This window comes from Podarcis raffonei, chromosome 15, assembly GCF_027172205.1.
Source record: "Podarcis raffonei isolate rPodRaf1 chromosome 15, rPodRaf1.pri, whole genome shotgun sequence".
NCBI classification, from domain to species: domain Eukaryota; kingdom Metazoa; phylum Chordata; class Lepidosauria; order Squamata; family Lacertidae; genus Podarcis; species Podarcis raffonei.
Window position 1 is genome coordinate 13,680,661 of NC_070616.1, and position 17,097 is coordinate 13,697,757.

The 17,097-nt window shown below is 49.9% G+C and overlaps 1 protein-coding gene across 1 annotated transcript in view; it reads right to left on the reverse strand.

Annotated features, from left to right (window-relative positions):
* Positions 1 to 17,097, reverse strand: part of LOC128402651 (NADPH--cytochrome P450 reductase) — a 49,013-nt gene that overhangs the window by 19,498 nt on the left and 12,418 nt on the right. The window contains 3 exon segments of the mRNA XM_053366937.1: positions 243 to 371; positions 1,293 to 1,341; positions 11,016 to 11,210. Coding sequence (XP_053222912.1) covers positions 243 to 371; positions 1,293 to 1,341; positions 11,016 to 11,210 — 373 coding nt within the window.

A 17,097-nucleotide genomic window follows, 5' to 3' on the forward strand; every position in this document is an offset into this window, starting at 1 on the left:
GTTCTTTGGGACGAGCCAAGTATTTGTGTGCAAGGCAGATGTTGAAAGCACATTATGTCACCCACTCATCCAACGTCTCCAATGTGAAGGGGAGGACAATGCTTAGGTTGCAAGAAGGCAAAGTTACACAAAGGAAGTACTGAAGGAATTCAGGGAAGGCCTTGCTTGTGGGAAAAGCAGAGCAGGGCTTGTCCCTCATCACGTCAAGGACCCAAAAGGGCTGGATTTTGCAGAGAACATACCAGGTCGTACTCCTCTGGGTCGGCAGACATGCCCCGCATCCCATAACGATGGGCGTCTTTAGCAAGGCGGTTGGCAAATTCTTCACCAGTTCCCGTCTGAGATCCATAGAACACCACTATGTTTCTGCCCTGAGAAGGAAAGACAACTCAAGTCGGTTCAAAAACTCTGGGATCACTCATCACCAAAGGCCTGGTCCCAACCTCCGCCCCTTAAGTGTTTCTGAATTGGTCTATGCAAACTTGCTCTGCTCCACACTGGGGCAGCAGGAGAAATTGGTAAAACCCTCCCTGAACGGCACCCATTTCAGACAGCAGGAAGGTACGGGGGAGAGTTTTGTGGGGGTTTGACGCAAATCGAGCCAAATTTGCACTTCCTGACCCAGTACACAGATTGGACCACAGTTCCACATGCTCCTCTGAGTTTTGCAAGCTGGTCCTCAATTCAAGAAATGCATATTTTCAGAGTTTATTTGGGGGGGTGAGTGCAAAAATATTAGTATTTTAGGGAGAAATGCATGCAGTATAAATTCTGGTGGGTTTTTTTTTATTAAACAACATTTATATACCACTTGATTGGCAGAGAGGTGCCATAGCTCAGAGGCAGAGTATCAGCTTTGCATGCAGAAAATCCTAGGTTCAATCCCTCCAGGTAAGGATGGGAAATATTCCCTGCTTGAAACCCCGGTGTTGTTGCCAGCCAGTGCAGGCAATACTGACCTAGACAGGCCAATGATCTGACTCTGTATAAGGCAGCTATCTTCCCATTCCAGCCCCTTCCTAAGAACCACAAGGAGTAGAATCATCCTTAGGAACAGCTGGGGAAAGACTTCTGTCTGAAATCCTGGAGAGCAGCTGCTGCCACCCAGGAGCTAGACAGATCAATGGTCTGACTTGGGACAAAGCTACTTCCTGCATTCCTAACCAGTATCACCATTCAGCTGGCTCAGCCACTCCATAGCAGAGGATCAAGGCTTGTGGACAATGTCTTAGGCAGCTTCCATTTCTAGCCCACTAGCTTAAAAGTATGACCATAATAAAAGCTGAACATACCGTCTTTTTCATTTTCTCAATGAAGCTGCCCTCATTTGTTGTCTTCTCTCTGGAGGAAAGAGAAATAGTGTTATTTTTAATATACATACATACATATATATACATATATATTTCTGATTTTCAGTTATATACATTTCAATAGTTTCACAGTAATTTTAACATTTCAAAACTCGACTTCCTTCCTCCTCTTTCTGCGGCTCCTTAAATTCATTTTTATCATCAGCCCTCTGCTTCTGGAGTCACACTCTCTCAGGCTTCAACATCAGCAATGAAGGGGCAGCAATTCTGGCCTACCTTGCAGGGTCACTCTTAAGGATTACAAGAAAACAATACGCAAGGGCAGTTCCGACACCATCAGCAGCGGTGACATTATTGCAGCTTTTGAATCCCCACTCCTTTTCCTCCAATGACCACCCTTTGAGGTGAGCTATGACTATTTAACTCAGAGGATTTGCATACCACAATTTAAAATCCCCCACCAGACACTGTCTGGGGCAGGAGGAGCTCAGGAGGGCACAATGAAACAGGATCAGCAAGAAGCAATAGACAACACAATGGCATAGCTAAGAGAGTAGACGAAGAGGATCATGTGGAATGGGTAGAATATAAAAGTCAGAAATAAATCAAGTCCTAAGGTTATGCTGAGTGATAATGACTATGCAAAGGACACCCAGAAAACCTTCATGGCCAAACAGGCATTTGAAGCAAAGTGTCACTGTTTAGCTCTTGACCCAGTCTCCTACTATATCATTCCTGCTCACACAAAGAGCTATGCTTATAGGGTTCACAGTGGATTTCTTCCTGTTCAGAAAAGGACAACTGAAATGATCAAGAGGATGACTCCCTTATGAGAAGTTGCAGCATTTGGGAGTAAGAGGTGACATGACAGACGTCTGTAAAATGATGCACAACTGGGAGAAAGGGGATAGGAAGAGGTTTGTCTCCCTCTCTCATAAAACTAGAACTCTTTGGCCATTCAATGAAGCTGAACATGGAAGATTCAGGACGGATAACAGAAAGTCCTTCTTTGCGCACCGAAGTGTTAATCTATGGAACTCACTTCCACAGGAAGGTATCAGTTTGGATGGCTTTAAAAGAGGATTGGACCAACTCACAGAGCAGGAGGCGGCTATCAGTGGCTACTGGCCATGCTGGTTCTGCTCAGCCTTCACAGTCGGAGGCAGCAATAACAACAATAATAATTTATTATCTTTATCCTGCCCATCTGGCTGGGTTTCCCCAGCCACTCTGGGCAGCTCCCAATCAAATATTAAAAAAACAATACAGCATTAAACATTAAAAACGTCCCTAAAGAGGGCTGCCTTCAGATGTCTTTTAGAAGTAGGATAGTTGTTTATCTCTTTGACATCTGATGGGAGGGCATTCCACAGGGCGGGTGCCACTACCGAGAAGGCTCTCCTCCTGGTTCCCTGTAGCTTTGCTTTTTGCAGTGAGGGAACCGCCAGAAGGCCCTCGGCGCTGGACCTCAGTGTCCGGGCTGAATGATGGGGGTGGAGACGCTCCTTCAGGTATACTGGACCGAGGCAATGCTTCTGAATACAAGTTGCTGGAAGCCACAGGAGGGGAGAGGGCTCGTCTGCTCGAATTCTGCTTGCGGGTTTCCCCAATTGCATCTGGTTGGCCACTGTCAGAACAGGATGCCAGACTAGGTGGGCCACTGGCCCGATTCGGCAGCCTGTTCTCGTGTTCCCTGTTGCTCCAGAGGGCAGGAACAGGACCCACGGGGAACCCATTGCAAGGGAGCAAGTTTTGGGTGAGCGTTCGGAAACACTTTGCAAGGGCGAAAGGCTTTTTGACAGTGGAACAGGCTGCTTTTCCTTTGCTGGAGAGACCGGGCTGCTACCTGCATTGCTTCTGGGGGTCCCACCAAACTCTGCAATTCTATGATTCTAGGGGGGGCTGTGTTGCAACCAGCACTGCAGATCGTGCACCCTGAGCAGGGGCTGGCTGGCCGGTCTCCAATGGCCCCCCCCCTTTCAATTCTGATGCCCCGCAGACGGGACTGTTGCGACAACAGACCTTGCCCTGGGGGGGGAGGCTGCCTCGCCAAGGCCTTTTAGCACAGCAGCCTTGGAGAGAGAGGCCAGGCTGTCTGGAGGGGGAAGAGGCAGACGTCCCCCTCCCCCCCCCAAAAAAAGGAAGAAGAAGAAGAAGAAGGGGAGTAGAGAGCCAAGCTCATTAGGCAGGCAAGCAAACAAGAGCTTCAAAAGAGTCCAGGAGGGTCCAAGGCCTGTGCTAGAGGAGGCTTTTGCAAGCAGCGCTTCCGGCGGTGAGCAACAAGGACAGCTCATCCGAGAGGGACGTCCAAATTGGCCTGAACGAAGCACACATCTGGATGTGGGAGGCGTGGGCCTCAAGAGGCGAAAGAGATGGAGATGTTTTTATTTTGCATGGGGGAGACACAGTGAGAGAGAGAGAGAGACAGGAGGAGGAGGAGCGAGTGAGAGGCCTAATTGGATCCCACAGGAGGCGAGGGTGCTTTTCAAAGGAGGAGGAGGAGAGGGGCTGGCTGTCTGCCTGCTCCTAACAGCAGCCAAGAGCAGAGACATGGAATTGGTTCCTATTCCTGTTTCACAATAGGAGAAGAATGTGAGGCAGGCGGGGAAAGGAAAAGGGGGGGGGCGGAATCAGCGTGGTTTGCCAGCTTTGGATTTCAAGCACAGCACAACACGCAAAGAGGCATTGCAGGGGGTTGGACTAGATGACCCTGGGCTCCCTTCTGATTCTATTGTCCTTTGATTCTATGACACACACACACACACAGTCACTTTCTGCAGGGTCAGAGCTGGAGTGGGTGGGGCCAGGGGTGAGGGCGAAGCTTGGAGGGGATTTCAAAGGGGAGGGGAAGAGTCAGCGAGGGCCACACAGTGGCCGAGGCAAGCCAGTCAGATGGGCGGGGTACAAGTAATGAATTATTATTATTATTATTATTAATTAAAACTGGCAACAGGCAGATGGGCAAGGCAGATAGACCAGAGCTTCATCTCAGGAGAGCCAGTGGGGGTGGAGTGTTTAAGAGTGCCAGACTAGGACTTGGGAGAGACCAGGGTTCGAATCTCCACTCAGCCACGAAAGTCACCTTGGCAGCCAGTCACTGAGTCCCAGCCTAACCTACCTCATAGGGAGGAAAAGCCATGTGTGCGCCCTTCGGAGAAAAGGGTGAGATATAAACACAATAAATGAATAAAAGCAAAAATAAATGGGAGCTGTAGTAAAAAGAAGAAGGATAAGACAGGATATTAACCCTGCAGATTCAGGGTAGATACAGATATAGATATAAAGCTACTCTTGAGGTACATTTCTCTCCTCCCATTTTACAGGAGGAGATCTGCTGTTGCCAACAGTATAGCCATGGCCAGAGAATCTGTAAGCTGAAACCGTCAACAACACACCCCTTGTCTTTGCTGGTCCATCGTGGATCAGCATTTCACAGCACTCACATCAGAGAGCATGTGACCCCTTTGCCCTGGCATGCAAAGAAGACAGGACTGATTTATTCAGAACAGACAAACAACAGTGGAACTCCCTCCCACAGGAGAGAAGTGATGGCCACCAACGTGGGTGGCTTTAAAAGAGGACAAGACAAATTCGTGGAGGAGAGGGCCATCCAAGTCAACTAGCCATCAGTAGAGTCTCATGCTCTACTGACCAAGCTAGATTTTCTTGCTGCAGATTTAAAATCACCTTGATGTAAAATAAAAAAATCAAAAATATGTATCAGCCCACCCTGCCAGCCACCGCCAAAAGATTAAAAAAGAAAAGAGAACACTGCAAAATGTAATTTTTAAAAAGGAACTTTAGAAGCAGGTAAAGGGATTCCTTTGGAAACCCCAGGTAAACACTCTTACTTGGGATAGCTATTCCTCTTAAATTTAATGGGTCCTTTTTCTAAGCAGGAAGTGCAGAGTTACACCAGAAATTGAATCTGCAGGCTCCTTGCACGGAAACTTTCTAAAACAGATTAAAACAGTCTTGCTAGTGAAGTCCACAGGAGACCCATGTAGCCACATACTCTCATAATTCATGACTCGTACAATACTGACAGCTTTGGCTCAACTCTTCTGGTTTACAAAAACCGCCCTGGCTAGTTGTTCGGAAGAGACTATGACTTGCCCTCAAGCCCAATGGGTATCTGCAAGCATGAATCGGAAAAGAGATTCTCCTCTCGCCTTTGCCATCCTAACTGTGACAGCGGCTGCATAGCTGAATGCTTTTAAAAACTATCCGAGAATCCCTGCTGAATCAGATCCAGGGGCCCCTCTGGTCCAATATCCTGTTTCCCACACTATCCGGCCAAGACGCCTCTTCTGGGAATCGAACAGGCAGAGGCGGCAGTAGATCCCCGTTACATCTGGTCGTCAACGATAGACTGGTTTTGTAAATGGAGGTTCCACTCCTCTCGTGACTAATGATGACATTAAAGGATGAGACTATGGGTCCATCCAGATTTAGCCAATCAGGAAGCTCCCAAGCAGGGCAGAAGCCTCTCCCCATCTTGGTGCTCCCAAGAAACTGACAGATATACTGCCTCCCAACCTGGAGGCTTGATACGAGCCGGCATGGTAAATAATCTATTAAGGGAAGCTAACTATTCCAAACAAATAAACCAATGCTGAATATCGAGAACCATGAATGAGTAAAAATGAGCAAAATAAGGGTTGGGTGGGGAAACACGATACTGACCCACCTTACAAGGCTGATGTCAGTGAACCTGCACAAAGAACAATTATTTTTAATATAATTTCCTTAAATGTATATACCCTGCCTTTCCTCTGTTGCAGAACGCAGAGTGGCATATACAGGATTCCCAGATTTGGTGGCTAGTGGCCTCATGTGCCTCCAGACCTACAGATTTATTATTAGTCTGGAAAAGAGACTTATGGAGCCAGGTCAGAGCAATGGACCATCCAGCTTAGCCTGGACTTACTCTGACTGGCAGCAGCTCTCCAGGATCTTTTAACTGGGGGTGCAGGGTGAGGCGTGTGTTGAACCAGGAGCCAGCATCCTGCCATGCACTGAGCCACAGGACCCCTCCTCCTAATTTTGACACCTGGGCCTTCGAGAAAGAGCAGGCTAGCCCCTATGAAGTTTTGGGTGCTTTGGCAAACTGGAACACAAATCCTGGTGGTGTTGGACCTTGGGCCCATCTAGCTCAGTACTGCCTACACAGACTGGCAGCAAAGGATTCAGGCGAGGAACTCTTCCAGGCCTCCCCGGAGACGCCACTGAGGTTTCGACCTGGGACCTCCTGCATGCAAAGCAGAGGCTCTTTTCTGCCCTTCCCCAAAACGATGGGGGAAAGAAGAGAGAAAAAGGAAGAGGATTGAGCCATTCTTGCAACGCACCAGCCTCGCATGGCAGCATCCCTGCGAACTGCAGTGTGCGTTTCTCTCCACGGAGCTCCCCTCCGCCAGCCTCCAGGCAAGTTTTTGCATCCAAAACGGTTGGCTCAAGCAAGCTCGAGAAGAGCCAGCCTTGCATCCGAGGCGCAGAGCCACAAAACCTCCCGAAAGGGCACATCCGCTCACTTACCTCCCCGGAGGACCCTCCTCGGGTGGAGACGAGTATGTGCAGCCCATGGCGGGTTCCGACCCTGTACTTTCATGCCAGCTGCAGGGAGCCAGGAGGGCTGAGCCGCGCTCCGCCGCGAGACAGGCACACACGCGAGGGGTCCCTCGCCCCCCTGAGCCCTCTCCCGGAGCTTAAAAAGCCAGTGGCCACAGCCCCCCTTTTGTTTAAGAGCGGAGCAGAGCTCTGCATACCAAGTCCCTGCAAAGAGACTGGCTCGATCCCACTGGGATTCGTGCCGGCTGCCTTTGCGAAAGTTACCCGGAGGGTCCGGCACGAACCCAACTATACTCCCAACATCTGGCGGGAGCAGAAAGGAATGAGTGGCGGCGGGGGGGGGGAGAGAAACTCAAGAATGAAAACTCCCAGGGTCCCTTGCAACACTCCCCATCTCTCTAACCATTCAAGGGTTGAAGGGGGGGAGAGAGAGAGAGACGTCTCACGGAGTGAAACGCCCGTTGCCCTAACAACAGGTTTACATCACAGCGCTATTTCTTAATTAAATAATTAAAAGCATCTCTGTCACTTCCCCAGAGTTCTTGTCCCTGCAGGACCTTTTTCAGAACAAGACTCAAGGGGTGCGTGCAGAAGAAGCGAAGGGAGGGGAAAGTGTCCTAAAAGGTTAATCCTCTACCCCAAAACTTTCTTTAATAAAAAAAGTTGTTCCCCACGGCCAGCCTGCCCCATGGGCCTCGCTGTGGGGGAAATGCAGCACGCAGAAGCCACAGAATTAACACGCAGCGTATCTTGGCACAAGCTGGTTTGTATTATCCTGCTTTTGCACTGAAGGCAAGCTGCAGAGTCTGCGACAGAAGGAATGGCTGAACGCAGGGCTTCCAGACTAAGCAGCATCAACAAATGATTTTAAAGAGTCACGGTTTCCCCCAAAGAATCCTGGCAGCCGCAGTTAACATAAGGACATAAGAAAAGTGTAGTGCTGATTAACGCCAAGGCTGCAGGTTGGATTCTCTTACGAGACAGCTGCTTATTCCTGCATTTCAGGGGGTTGGACTAGATGCTCCCCAGGAACCCCTCCAACTCTTATGATTCTATGACTTGAGCAATTGTTTGGGGAGTGGCGTGGGTCTAGTTTGCAAGGCAACCCCCGCCAGCCTAGGGCTCTCCAAATGTTTTGGGACTCTCGACTCCCACCATGCTGCTGTTGGAGAAACCATTGCTTCAGTTCTTGGACAGGCCTGGCCACCTGAGAAGCGATCGGTGAGGAAGGGAAGCCAGCGATCAGGGGCCAAGATTAGTGGCAGAAAAGAGATATTATTCACAGTCAAATGGAAGCAGGAATAAGTGAAATGACAGCAGACTTGGCTATGGTCAAACGAAGCAAAAGATGCATTTTCAACAAACTCCTTTAAACTCCCCAAAAGGTCATGCCTGGTCAGACCTCTGCCTGGGGGGAAAAGGGGGGCAAACTGTAAGTGTGAATAAACGCTTCCTCTGTTCCATTTATTAAGAGAAGTTAATGCATTTTCCTCTAGTGAGGAGGAAGAAGAAAAGACAGCTGTTGATGTATAGAGAGCATCTGGAAAGGAGAGACTGAGGCCAACAGGCTGTGAGATAGAATTACAGAATCAGAGAGCTGAAAGGGGGCCGCCAAGGGGCATCTAGTCCAACTCCTTGCAATGCAGGAATCGCAGCTAAAAAATCCCTGGCAGATGGCCATCCAGCCTCCGCTCAAAAAACGTGGAATGAAGAGAGTCCACCACCTTCTGAGGAATTCCATTCCACTGTCAAACAGCTCTTGCAGTCAGACTATCGAGTCAGAATCTCCTTTCATGTCATTTGAATGCATTGGTTTGGGTCCTCTCCTCCAGAGCAGGAGAAAACAAGCTTGCTCCATCTTCCATGAGACAGCCCTTCAGGTATTGGAAAGTGGCTCTCATGTCGCCTCTCAGTCTCCTCTTTCCCAGGCTAAACATGCCCAATTCCTTCAAGCGTTCCTCATAAGGCTTCGTTTCCAGATCCTTAATCCTCTTTCTTGCCCTTCTCCGCACACGTTCCGGATAGACAGCAACAGGGGACAAAATGTCTGTAAAGTGGGGGGATCCATCACCCTGCAAGGTCACGAAGCGAGATGGGAGCATCACCCCACAGGAACAGCCAGCCAGCCCCATGGCAAAATGAGGAGATTGCCTGGGAGGAAAGGACTGCAGTGTTGGTTCCCCTTTCGGGTAACACCTTTTGCATTCTGGAGAATACCCTCTTTTATCATTAGAATGGTAAAAGGCTCATCTAGTCCAGTATTCCTCTTCTCACAGCGGCCAGCCAGATGCCTGTGGAAAAGGAGGATCCCGCTCCCCTCCTGTGGTTTCCAGCAACTGGTTTCCAGAAGCATTCCTGACCACAGCAACTGTGGGGGCAGAGCAGAGCCAAGGTGGCTAGTAGCCAACGACAGCCCTCTGCTACATGAATTTGCCCTATCCCTTTTCAAGCTATCTAGGTTAGCGCCCATCGTTGCCTCCTGTGGGAGTGAGTTCCACAGGACCTTTCTTTTGCGAACTGGGACCGTGGCATTCCACCTCTCGCAGGTGCATTAACCAAACCACAGATTCCTTCCCCTGCTCCCCAGGGTATTTTGTAAACAAAATCCAATCCCTCGAGGAAGGCCCAATTGCTGACCCCAGCTGGGGGAAATGATAGCATTCTCACACAAAGAGCCCTGGGTGGGGCAACCTCTAGGCCCCCTCCACACCATAAAGAAAAGTGGTATGGTTAAGAGGTTGAGACTTTGAACTGGTGGCACCACCCCAGAAAACATGCTCCACGCGATCTCTGCTGCAATCCTTTGGTATCTAGATGTACTCCTTTCTCACACAGCTTTGCCCCTCTGAGCTAATTTTGGAGGTGATGGTGGTTAACAAGCAATTCTCCTCAAATACTCCCCTGGGCTTAGGAAGGCCCCTTCAGTGTTTTGCAAGTGCTGTACGATAGCTTTAAAACCATGACAAAGCACTTGTGAAGCATTTGCAAAACACTGTTAAATCGCTCCGCACAGTAAGCACCCAACAGCCCCGCAGGAGTTGCAACGTCCCTAAACAGAGTCATTCTTCCCATTCTATAGATGGGGGAAACTGAGGCTGAGACAGCGGCTCGCTTAAGGTTACCTCGTATGTTTGCTGCAGAGTTGAGACTTTGAACTGGCGACCTGCTAACACACCTTCCCATCAGTCAGGTGGGAGGCAGAGGCCAGGATCCAGCAACCCTGGATTCAAGGCGGCTTGCCGCATTTTAAAAGCAAACATGATAGAATGCATCATAAAACAAAGGATCCAAAAACAGTACAGTCATACCTCAGGTTACAGACACTTCAGGTTGCATGTTTTCAGGTTACGGACGTGCCGAAACCCGGAAGTACCAGACCGAGTTACTTCCGGGTTTCGGTGCTCACACATGTGCAGAATAACTAAATTGCACTTTGCACATGTGAGGAGCACCAAATCGCAATCTGAGCGTGCACAGACACAGTGCTGCGGGTTGCGGACGCTGCAGGTTGCGAATGTGCCTCCCGCACAGATCACGTTCGCAACCCGAGTGTCCACTGTAGTCAAAATACAATAAAAGCACATTTAGAACTGGGAACTAAAACTCATTAAAGCCCAGAGATTTGCATTGCCTGCACATGAGTTTCTAAAGGACTGCCTGGAGAGGAAGGTCTTAGCCTGCTGGTGGAAGGATAACAGGAAAGGAGGGAGTCAGACCTCTCCTGGGAGGGGATCTCACAATCTGGGAGCAGCCACAGAAAAGGCTCTGTCTTGGGTCACCACCAGCTATGCCTCTGGTGCTGATGGGGTCAAGAGAAGGGGCTCACCAGGCAGGTTCATGTAGGGAGACACAATCTTTCAGGTAGCCTGCGCCCAAGACACCTAGGGCTTTGCAGGACATAATCGTCAGTTTGGACTGTGCCTGGAAACAGACTGCTAGCCATTGAATTTGTCTTAACGTGCTTCCTGTACCTGGGCCCAGACACCAGTCTGGCCACAGGATTTGGGGCCAGCCGAAGCTCCCAAACCGTTTCCAAAGGCTACATGTGCAACATGACTCCAGCACTCGCCTCTCTGAAGCTGTTGGGTGTATGTCACCCTGGGTGAAACCCATGTACCTCACCACCAACCCACTCACCCCGTTGGCGGCTGGATTTTCGTAAAGTCAGGGACCTCCTCTTTCTTCTTGCGGAAGAAAAACCAGTACGTCAGCAGGCCAATGATGATGGAGAAGAGAAAGACGTCCGTCATGCTGAAGGGGACCGAAGCCTCCGGGGTCTTTGCAGAGGGAGAGTCATCCTTGGATGATGCTGTCCCCATGGCAACGGGAAAACTAAAGCGAGGAAGAGAAAGAGATAGCCGTCACATGTCACATATCGGTTTCAGGTCTTGGCAAGAAAGCAGAACTTCTGGAACCAAAGCATCCTCCCTGCTGCGGGGAGATGAGCAGGGATCAGGTGAGAAGCAACCTCAGAATATTGTGAAATAATAATAAAGAGCACCTCTGAGCATAGCCAGAGTTTCTTAAACAGAGTAGCTGCAGCCACCTACAGAGAGGAGCAAGGTAGTGTGATGTATATGCTACAACTTTCGAAGATTTGACTTGAGGTAAGAGTTTGACAGCACGCTGTCAGCACTGCCACACCTTATAAAATTTCGCAAGGCATGTGGGGGGATCACGAGTGCGTCAGTGAGTCTACTCCACAAGAGAGGGCAAATACTCCTTTTCTCTCACAACGGCACAAGCTTTATCTGGCCTTTCTAGATGTCAACTTCAAGGCAGCTCGTGTTATTCTTTGCTACGAAAGAGAGCATGGTGTGACAGGTGAAAGACACACAATCCAAACCAGCAGCACCGAAGAACAACTTCATAAAGAAGGCCTTATAGTGAGTCAGACCACTGGCCCATTTATCCGAGTACTGTCTGCACTGACTGGCAGCAGATCTCCAAGGTCTCTCTCAAACCTAGGCAGGGATTGAACCTGGGACCTTTGGCCTGCAAAGCAGGTGCTCTAACCACTGAGACACAGCCTTTCCTTGTTATTCTGCATGTGGATTGTGTTTGGCTTTCACTGGGCCACAGCAGAAAGACAGGAAATGAAAGCGGCACCCACTCCAGAATTTGTTTTATTCTGGACTGCTTCATCTGATGTTTTAATGTGTTACAAACCGCTCTGAGGTCTCTTCTTTAAAATATAAAGTGGTATAGAAATGAAATTAGTAACAATGAAGCACGCGGGCTTTTCCTCTGTGTTTTAGCTGGGGGTTGAATGTGATAAAGACACAGCTTGACTGCAGAGAATAAAATGATTTGTTGCCTGCGTGCAAAGCCATCGCCCCTCCTCTCCGTCACTGAAGTTTCCACAGCCCCTTCGCTCGCTCTCCTTCCCACCCAACACACCCTCTCTCACATCCTAAAATAAATAAAACTTCTAGCACATATGTGTCATGGACTGTCTGGATGCAGAGGAGTTGTGAGAGGCAGCGGCTGGGGAACCCGCTGGGGAACCCGCAGAAGGCGGCTCAGAGCCAGAGGACTGGTGGTGAGATGGGCAATGAGTAGTCAGAGGGAGAAGAGGGAGCAGACTGGGAGGAAGAGAGAAGGTGAAGAGGCAACAGGGTTTAGTGAGCAGGAAGAGGCTGTGGCAGAGAGCGGTTCAGACTCCAAGGCTGAAGCAGAGGCTGGAGAGGAGTGGGGTCCAAGAGGCAGCTGAAGAATCCAGGAAGTCTCCCCCTCCTGCTGCAACCAGCTCCCCTCCCCGCTGGTCTCCCAGGACACACAGAGGAATGAAAAGAGCAGAGCAAAGATTTGTTGTGTGCAGACTGCATGGGGGGGGGGAAGCCTGGAGAGGAGGAGTCAGAGAGGGATCCTTGCAACTGCATCATCGGGGCAAGATCTGCTAGGAAGAGCTGTGGAGGCTTGAGCTCTGTGGTTCGTATCCTTGAGTAAAGATTTAACTTCACTGACCTGGGGTGATGTTTGTTGCTGACCTATGCCTGAAGCAAGCCCTGATAATATGCAAAGCTAAGCAGGGTCTGATTATGGCTGTTTCCTATATCTCAACTTTCAGAAAGGCTCCAAGAAAGCTGGGACTCTGGAATCGAGGGCGTGGGAAGAGCCAACAAGTTGTGTAAGAGGGAAAACCCCACTTTCCATGGCTCATCAGTGCGCACCTTTCCTGCTTGAGCTGTGGGAGGGGGGCGGCGGGGGAAGAGGCTCAAAGACCCAAAAATGTCCTTAGGTTATATAAAAGGCACAACCCTTTACTGAGTGCATTTTTGACCTTCTGCCTCCTGAAAAGAGCTTTCCCTGAGAGGAAGAGAAGTGGGCAGGGAATTCATAGAGCATGGCGGTTAGCAGTTAAACAGGCCAGGCAGCATTGGTGACCTGACAGGTGTGTTTATAACAGTAAACGCAGAGTACACACTCTGTTCTGCATTGATTCATCTGCATTTCAAGCCAACCTTTGCCAATTTCAGCGGACTGGGGCTGATGGGAGTTGTGACCCCAAATTACTCAGCCCCAGCCCGCTGTAATCCAAAACATCTGGAGGTGGTAAAAATAAATAAATGGTGGCAGCCTCTGATGTCTTAAGAGGGACTGGGCCATGCAAAGGATGCTCTGATGTCACAGCATTCCAGCCAATGGCGAGCCTGAGAGGCAGGAAAGGCAAAGGGTGGGGTCCAAAAGAGTGAGAGGAAAATGAAATGGCAAAGAGGAGGGAGAAAAAGAGGCAGGTCAAAGAACAAGGTGTGAATATATAAGTAAGAAAGGATTTGAAGCGGGAGTGGCTCAGAGGAATGAGCAGAATGCTGGAGGAGTTTGGTGAAGAGAGAAAGGAGGCAGAGTTCAAGAGAGGACAACATTTGTATTCCAATCTGGTGCGAGAATGCAGTTGGATTAGATGAGGTGGTCGTGCTTCTCTGCCTTGAAAGCAAAGAATCCTTGTGGACAAGAGCCCCAATTTATATCAGGCTAGAAGCTCACCCAGTCCAGCACCCTTTAGGAAAGGCCGTAGCGGAGTGGAAGAGTGCCTGCCTTGCATGCAGAAGGCCCCAAATTCAATCCCCAATTGGCATCTCCAGGTAGGGATGGAATATCCTGTGCCTGAAACCCTAGAGGGTGCCTGAGCTAGAGGAACCAATAGTTTAGTTGTGTATAAAGCAGGTTAGGAAGTGCCATAGCTCAGGGGTAGAGCAGGTGCTTTGCATGCAGAAGGTCCCAAGTTCCATCACCATCTCCAAGTAGGGCTGGGAGGGTTCCCTGTCTGGAACCCTGGAGTGCTGCTGCCAGTCAGTGTAGACAATACTGGATGAGATGGACCAATGTTCTGACTCGAGAGCCGCTAGTGGTGTAGTGGTTAAGAGTGTCAGATTAGGACCTTGGGAGACCAGGGTCCAGCTCTCCACTTGACCACGAAATTCCCTGGGTGACTTTGGGCCAGTCACTGCCTCTTAGCATAAACTATAGTGGAACCTTTGTTCCCGAGTGGCTTAGTTGCCAAATAAATTGGCTCCTGAACGTGGCAAACCTGGAAGTAAATGTTCCGGTTTGCAAACGTTTTTCGGAAGCCAAACGTCCGACGCAGCTACCGCTTGAGTGCAGGAAGCTCCTGCAGCCAATCGGAAGCCGTGCCTTGGTTTTCGAATGGTATTGGGAGTCGAACAGGCTCCCGGAACAGATTATGTTCGAGAACCAAGGTACCACTGTACCTCAAAGGGTCATTGTGAGGATAAAATGGGGAGGGGGAGTATGTAGAGCACTTTGAGCTCCTTGGAGAAGAAGGGGATGGGATATAAATGCAATAAATAACTGGAATCAAATGGAATGGGGCCGTGTTAGAAACTCAGATATTTAAGCTAATTGCCAAATAGCACCTTAAAGCTCAGTTATGGTATGTCTAGGTGCCATTCTTTCCACCAGTGGGGCTTGTGGTTCTTGATGTCCATTTCTACGCCATTTTATATTTTAAAGGGGGGGAAATCTTCCAGCTAAGGATTGCCACTTTGACATCTCCCAAACTGTCCAGATCAGTGCTGTAAATTGAACTCCCACTTCTCCCTGCTGGCCTGGCCTCTCAGATAAAACACCTGGATTTCTCCCTGCCATTCTTATTGCTGAGCATGGGCCCGGGGCCAAGAGTTCCCTACAAAGCTGTGATTTTTTTGGTAGCGTGTCAACAACAAGGCCTGAGTGTGCCGTGTGGGCAAAAGTCTTCCTCAGTCGTGCAGAAACCAGGTAGCATCGGAGAGCTGCAGGAAGAGAAGTGGTTTGCCGTCATCTCATCCACCAGCACCCCTGTTTTGGGCCGGCAACCCGGTGCTTTCCCCTATTCCAGGCCAGTTGGTAAACTTGACATCGAAACGCGGGTGAGGAAAGAGGCTGGCGTGGCAACTTTTCCCGGCACAACGGCCCACACACAACCACCACAGAACGGAACTGCCTCCTGCGGGGCGCTGAGCCCAGCCTCCCACACACATTGTGCCAGCTCTCTGCGCTCCAAAGTCACGTTGTGCAAGAAGGGTTGATGCAACCATGGAGCAACACAATGAAGGCTTATCCGCCTGTGGCTGGGAAGGGCAGCTGAGAGTCACGTTCCTCAGGAGCCAGGTGATCAGCTGAGAGCGCAGAAGAGGGACAAAGGACTCCAGGGGAAAAGCCTCCCCTGAACAGTGCCTAGCACTACGGACAGAGGTTGGGTGGCCACCTGTCAGGAATTCTTTGGCTGTGAGCCATGCACTGCAGCGGGGGTCAGACTAGATGACCCCTGGTGCCCCTCCCAACTCTGTGATGTTATTATTGTTTTGCTGCCTGTCACAGATGCCAGTCTGAAAGGGCGGTAGGCTCAGTGGTCTGCTCTGTATGTAGAAGGTTCAATCGCTGGCATGTCTACGGAGGGTTGCAAATATCCCCTGAAGAGCCACTGCCAGCCAAGGTGGACACTACTGAGCCAAATGGACCCAGTGGCTTAACTCAGTTTAAAGCAGCATCATCATGTTCCTGTTTTAATTCAGTCATTTGTCCAGAGGCATGAGGACTAGAACCTTAGCTTGCTTTTAGGTGACGGGCAACAGCTCAGTGACAGAGCATCTGCTTTGGAGGCAGAAGCTCCCAGTTTCAATCCCCAATTGCATCTTCCAGGTAGGACTAGGAATGTCCCCCCTGGAGAGCAGCTGCCAGTCTGTGTAGACAACACTGGGACTGGTTGACTCAGATCAAACTTACTGTGTCAAAAAGCGCATTAACTGTCTCTACAAAGTTTTTATCATCCAACCAAAAGGAATTAAATTAAGTGCATGACTTTTGGCCCAATGGTACCCAACCTTTCTGGCATGGTGACCCCCAAGTCCCAATCTGTTTGGTACAGTGGACGCTCGGGTTGCGAACGTGATCCAGTGTGAGAGCCAGTGTGGTGTAGTGGTTAAGAGCGGTGGACTCATAATCTGGGAAACCGGGTTCGCTTCCCCGCTCCTCCACATGCAGCTGCTGGGTGACCTTGGGCTAGTCACACTTCTCTGAAGCCTCTCAGCCCCACTCACCTCAGAGTGTTTGTTGTGGGGGAGGAAGGGAAAGGAGAATGTTAGCCGCTTTGAGACTCCTTTGGGTAGTGATAAAGCGGGATATCAAATCCAAACTCTTCATCCATGCGGGATGCATGTTCACAACCCGCAGCATTCGCAAGCCGTGTCTGCGCACGCGCGGGTTGCAATTTAGCGCTTCTGCGCATGCACAACCGCCGAAACCCGGAAGCAACCCGTTCCAGTACTTCTGGGGTTTGGCAGTCCGCAACCCGAAAAAACACAACCTGAAGTGGCTGTAACCCGAGATATGACTGTATATAACAACCCATTGATTTATTGCCACAGACCTGCCTGGAAATGCAATTGATACCAGGGACCTTCTGCATGCAGAGCATTCTACCACTGGGCCACAGGACCTCTTAGAAGAGGGATGTTCTCTTGTGACAGTAACCTCTGCTATGGCTGCCTTTGCCATCCACATCTGAAGGAAGCATTTTGGAAAATACCATGTCCTGTCCCCCCCCCCGCCAGATACTTTTAATCGGAGGCATCCGGGATTGAACCTGGTCCCTTCTGTATGGGAGGTGGGTGCTTTACCCCTGAGCAGTGTGGCAATTCCTACATCTCACCTATATAGAAGCAAAGATAAACCACTTACCCACCAGGTAGACGAGTGCATAGAGTTGTGTACGTGTGGA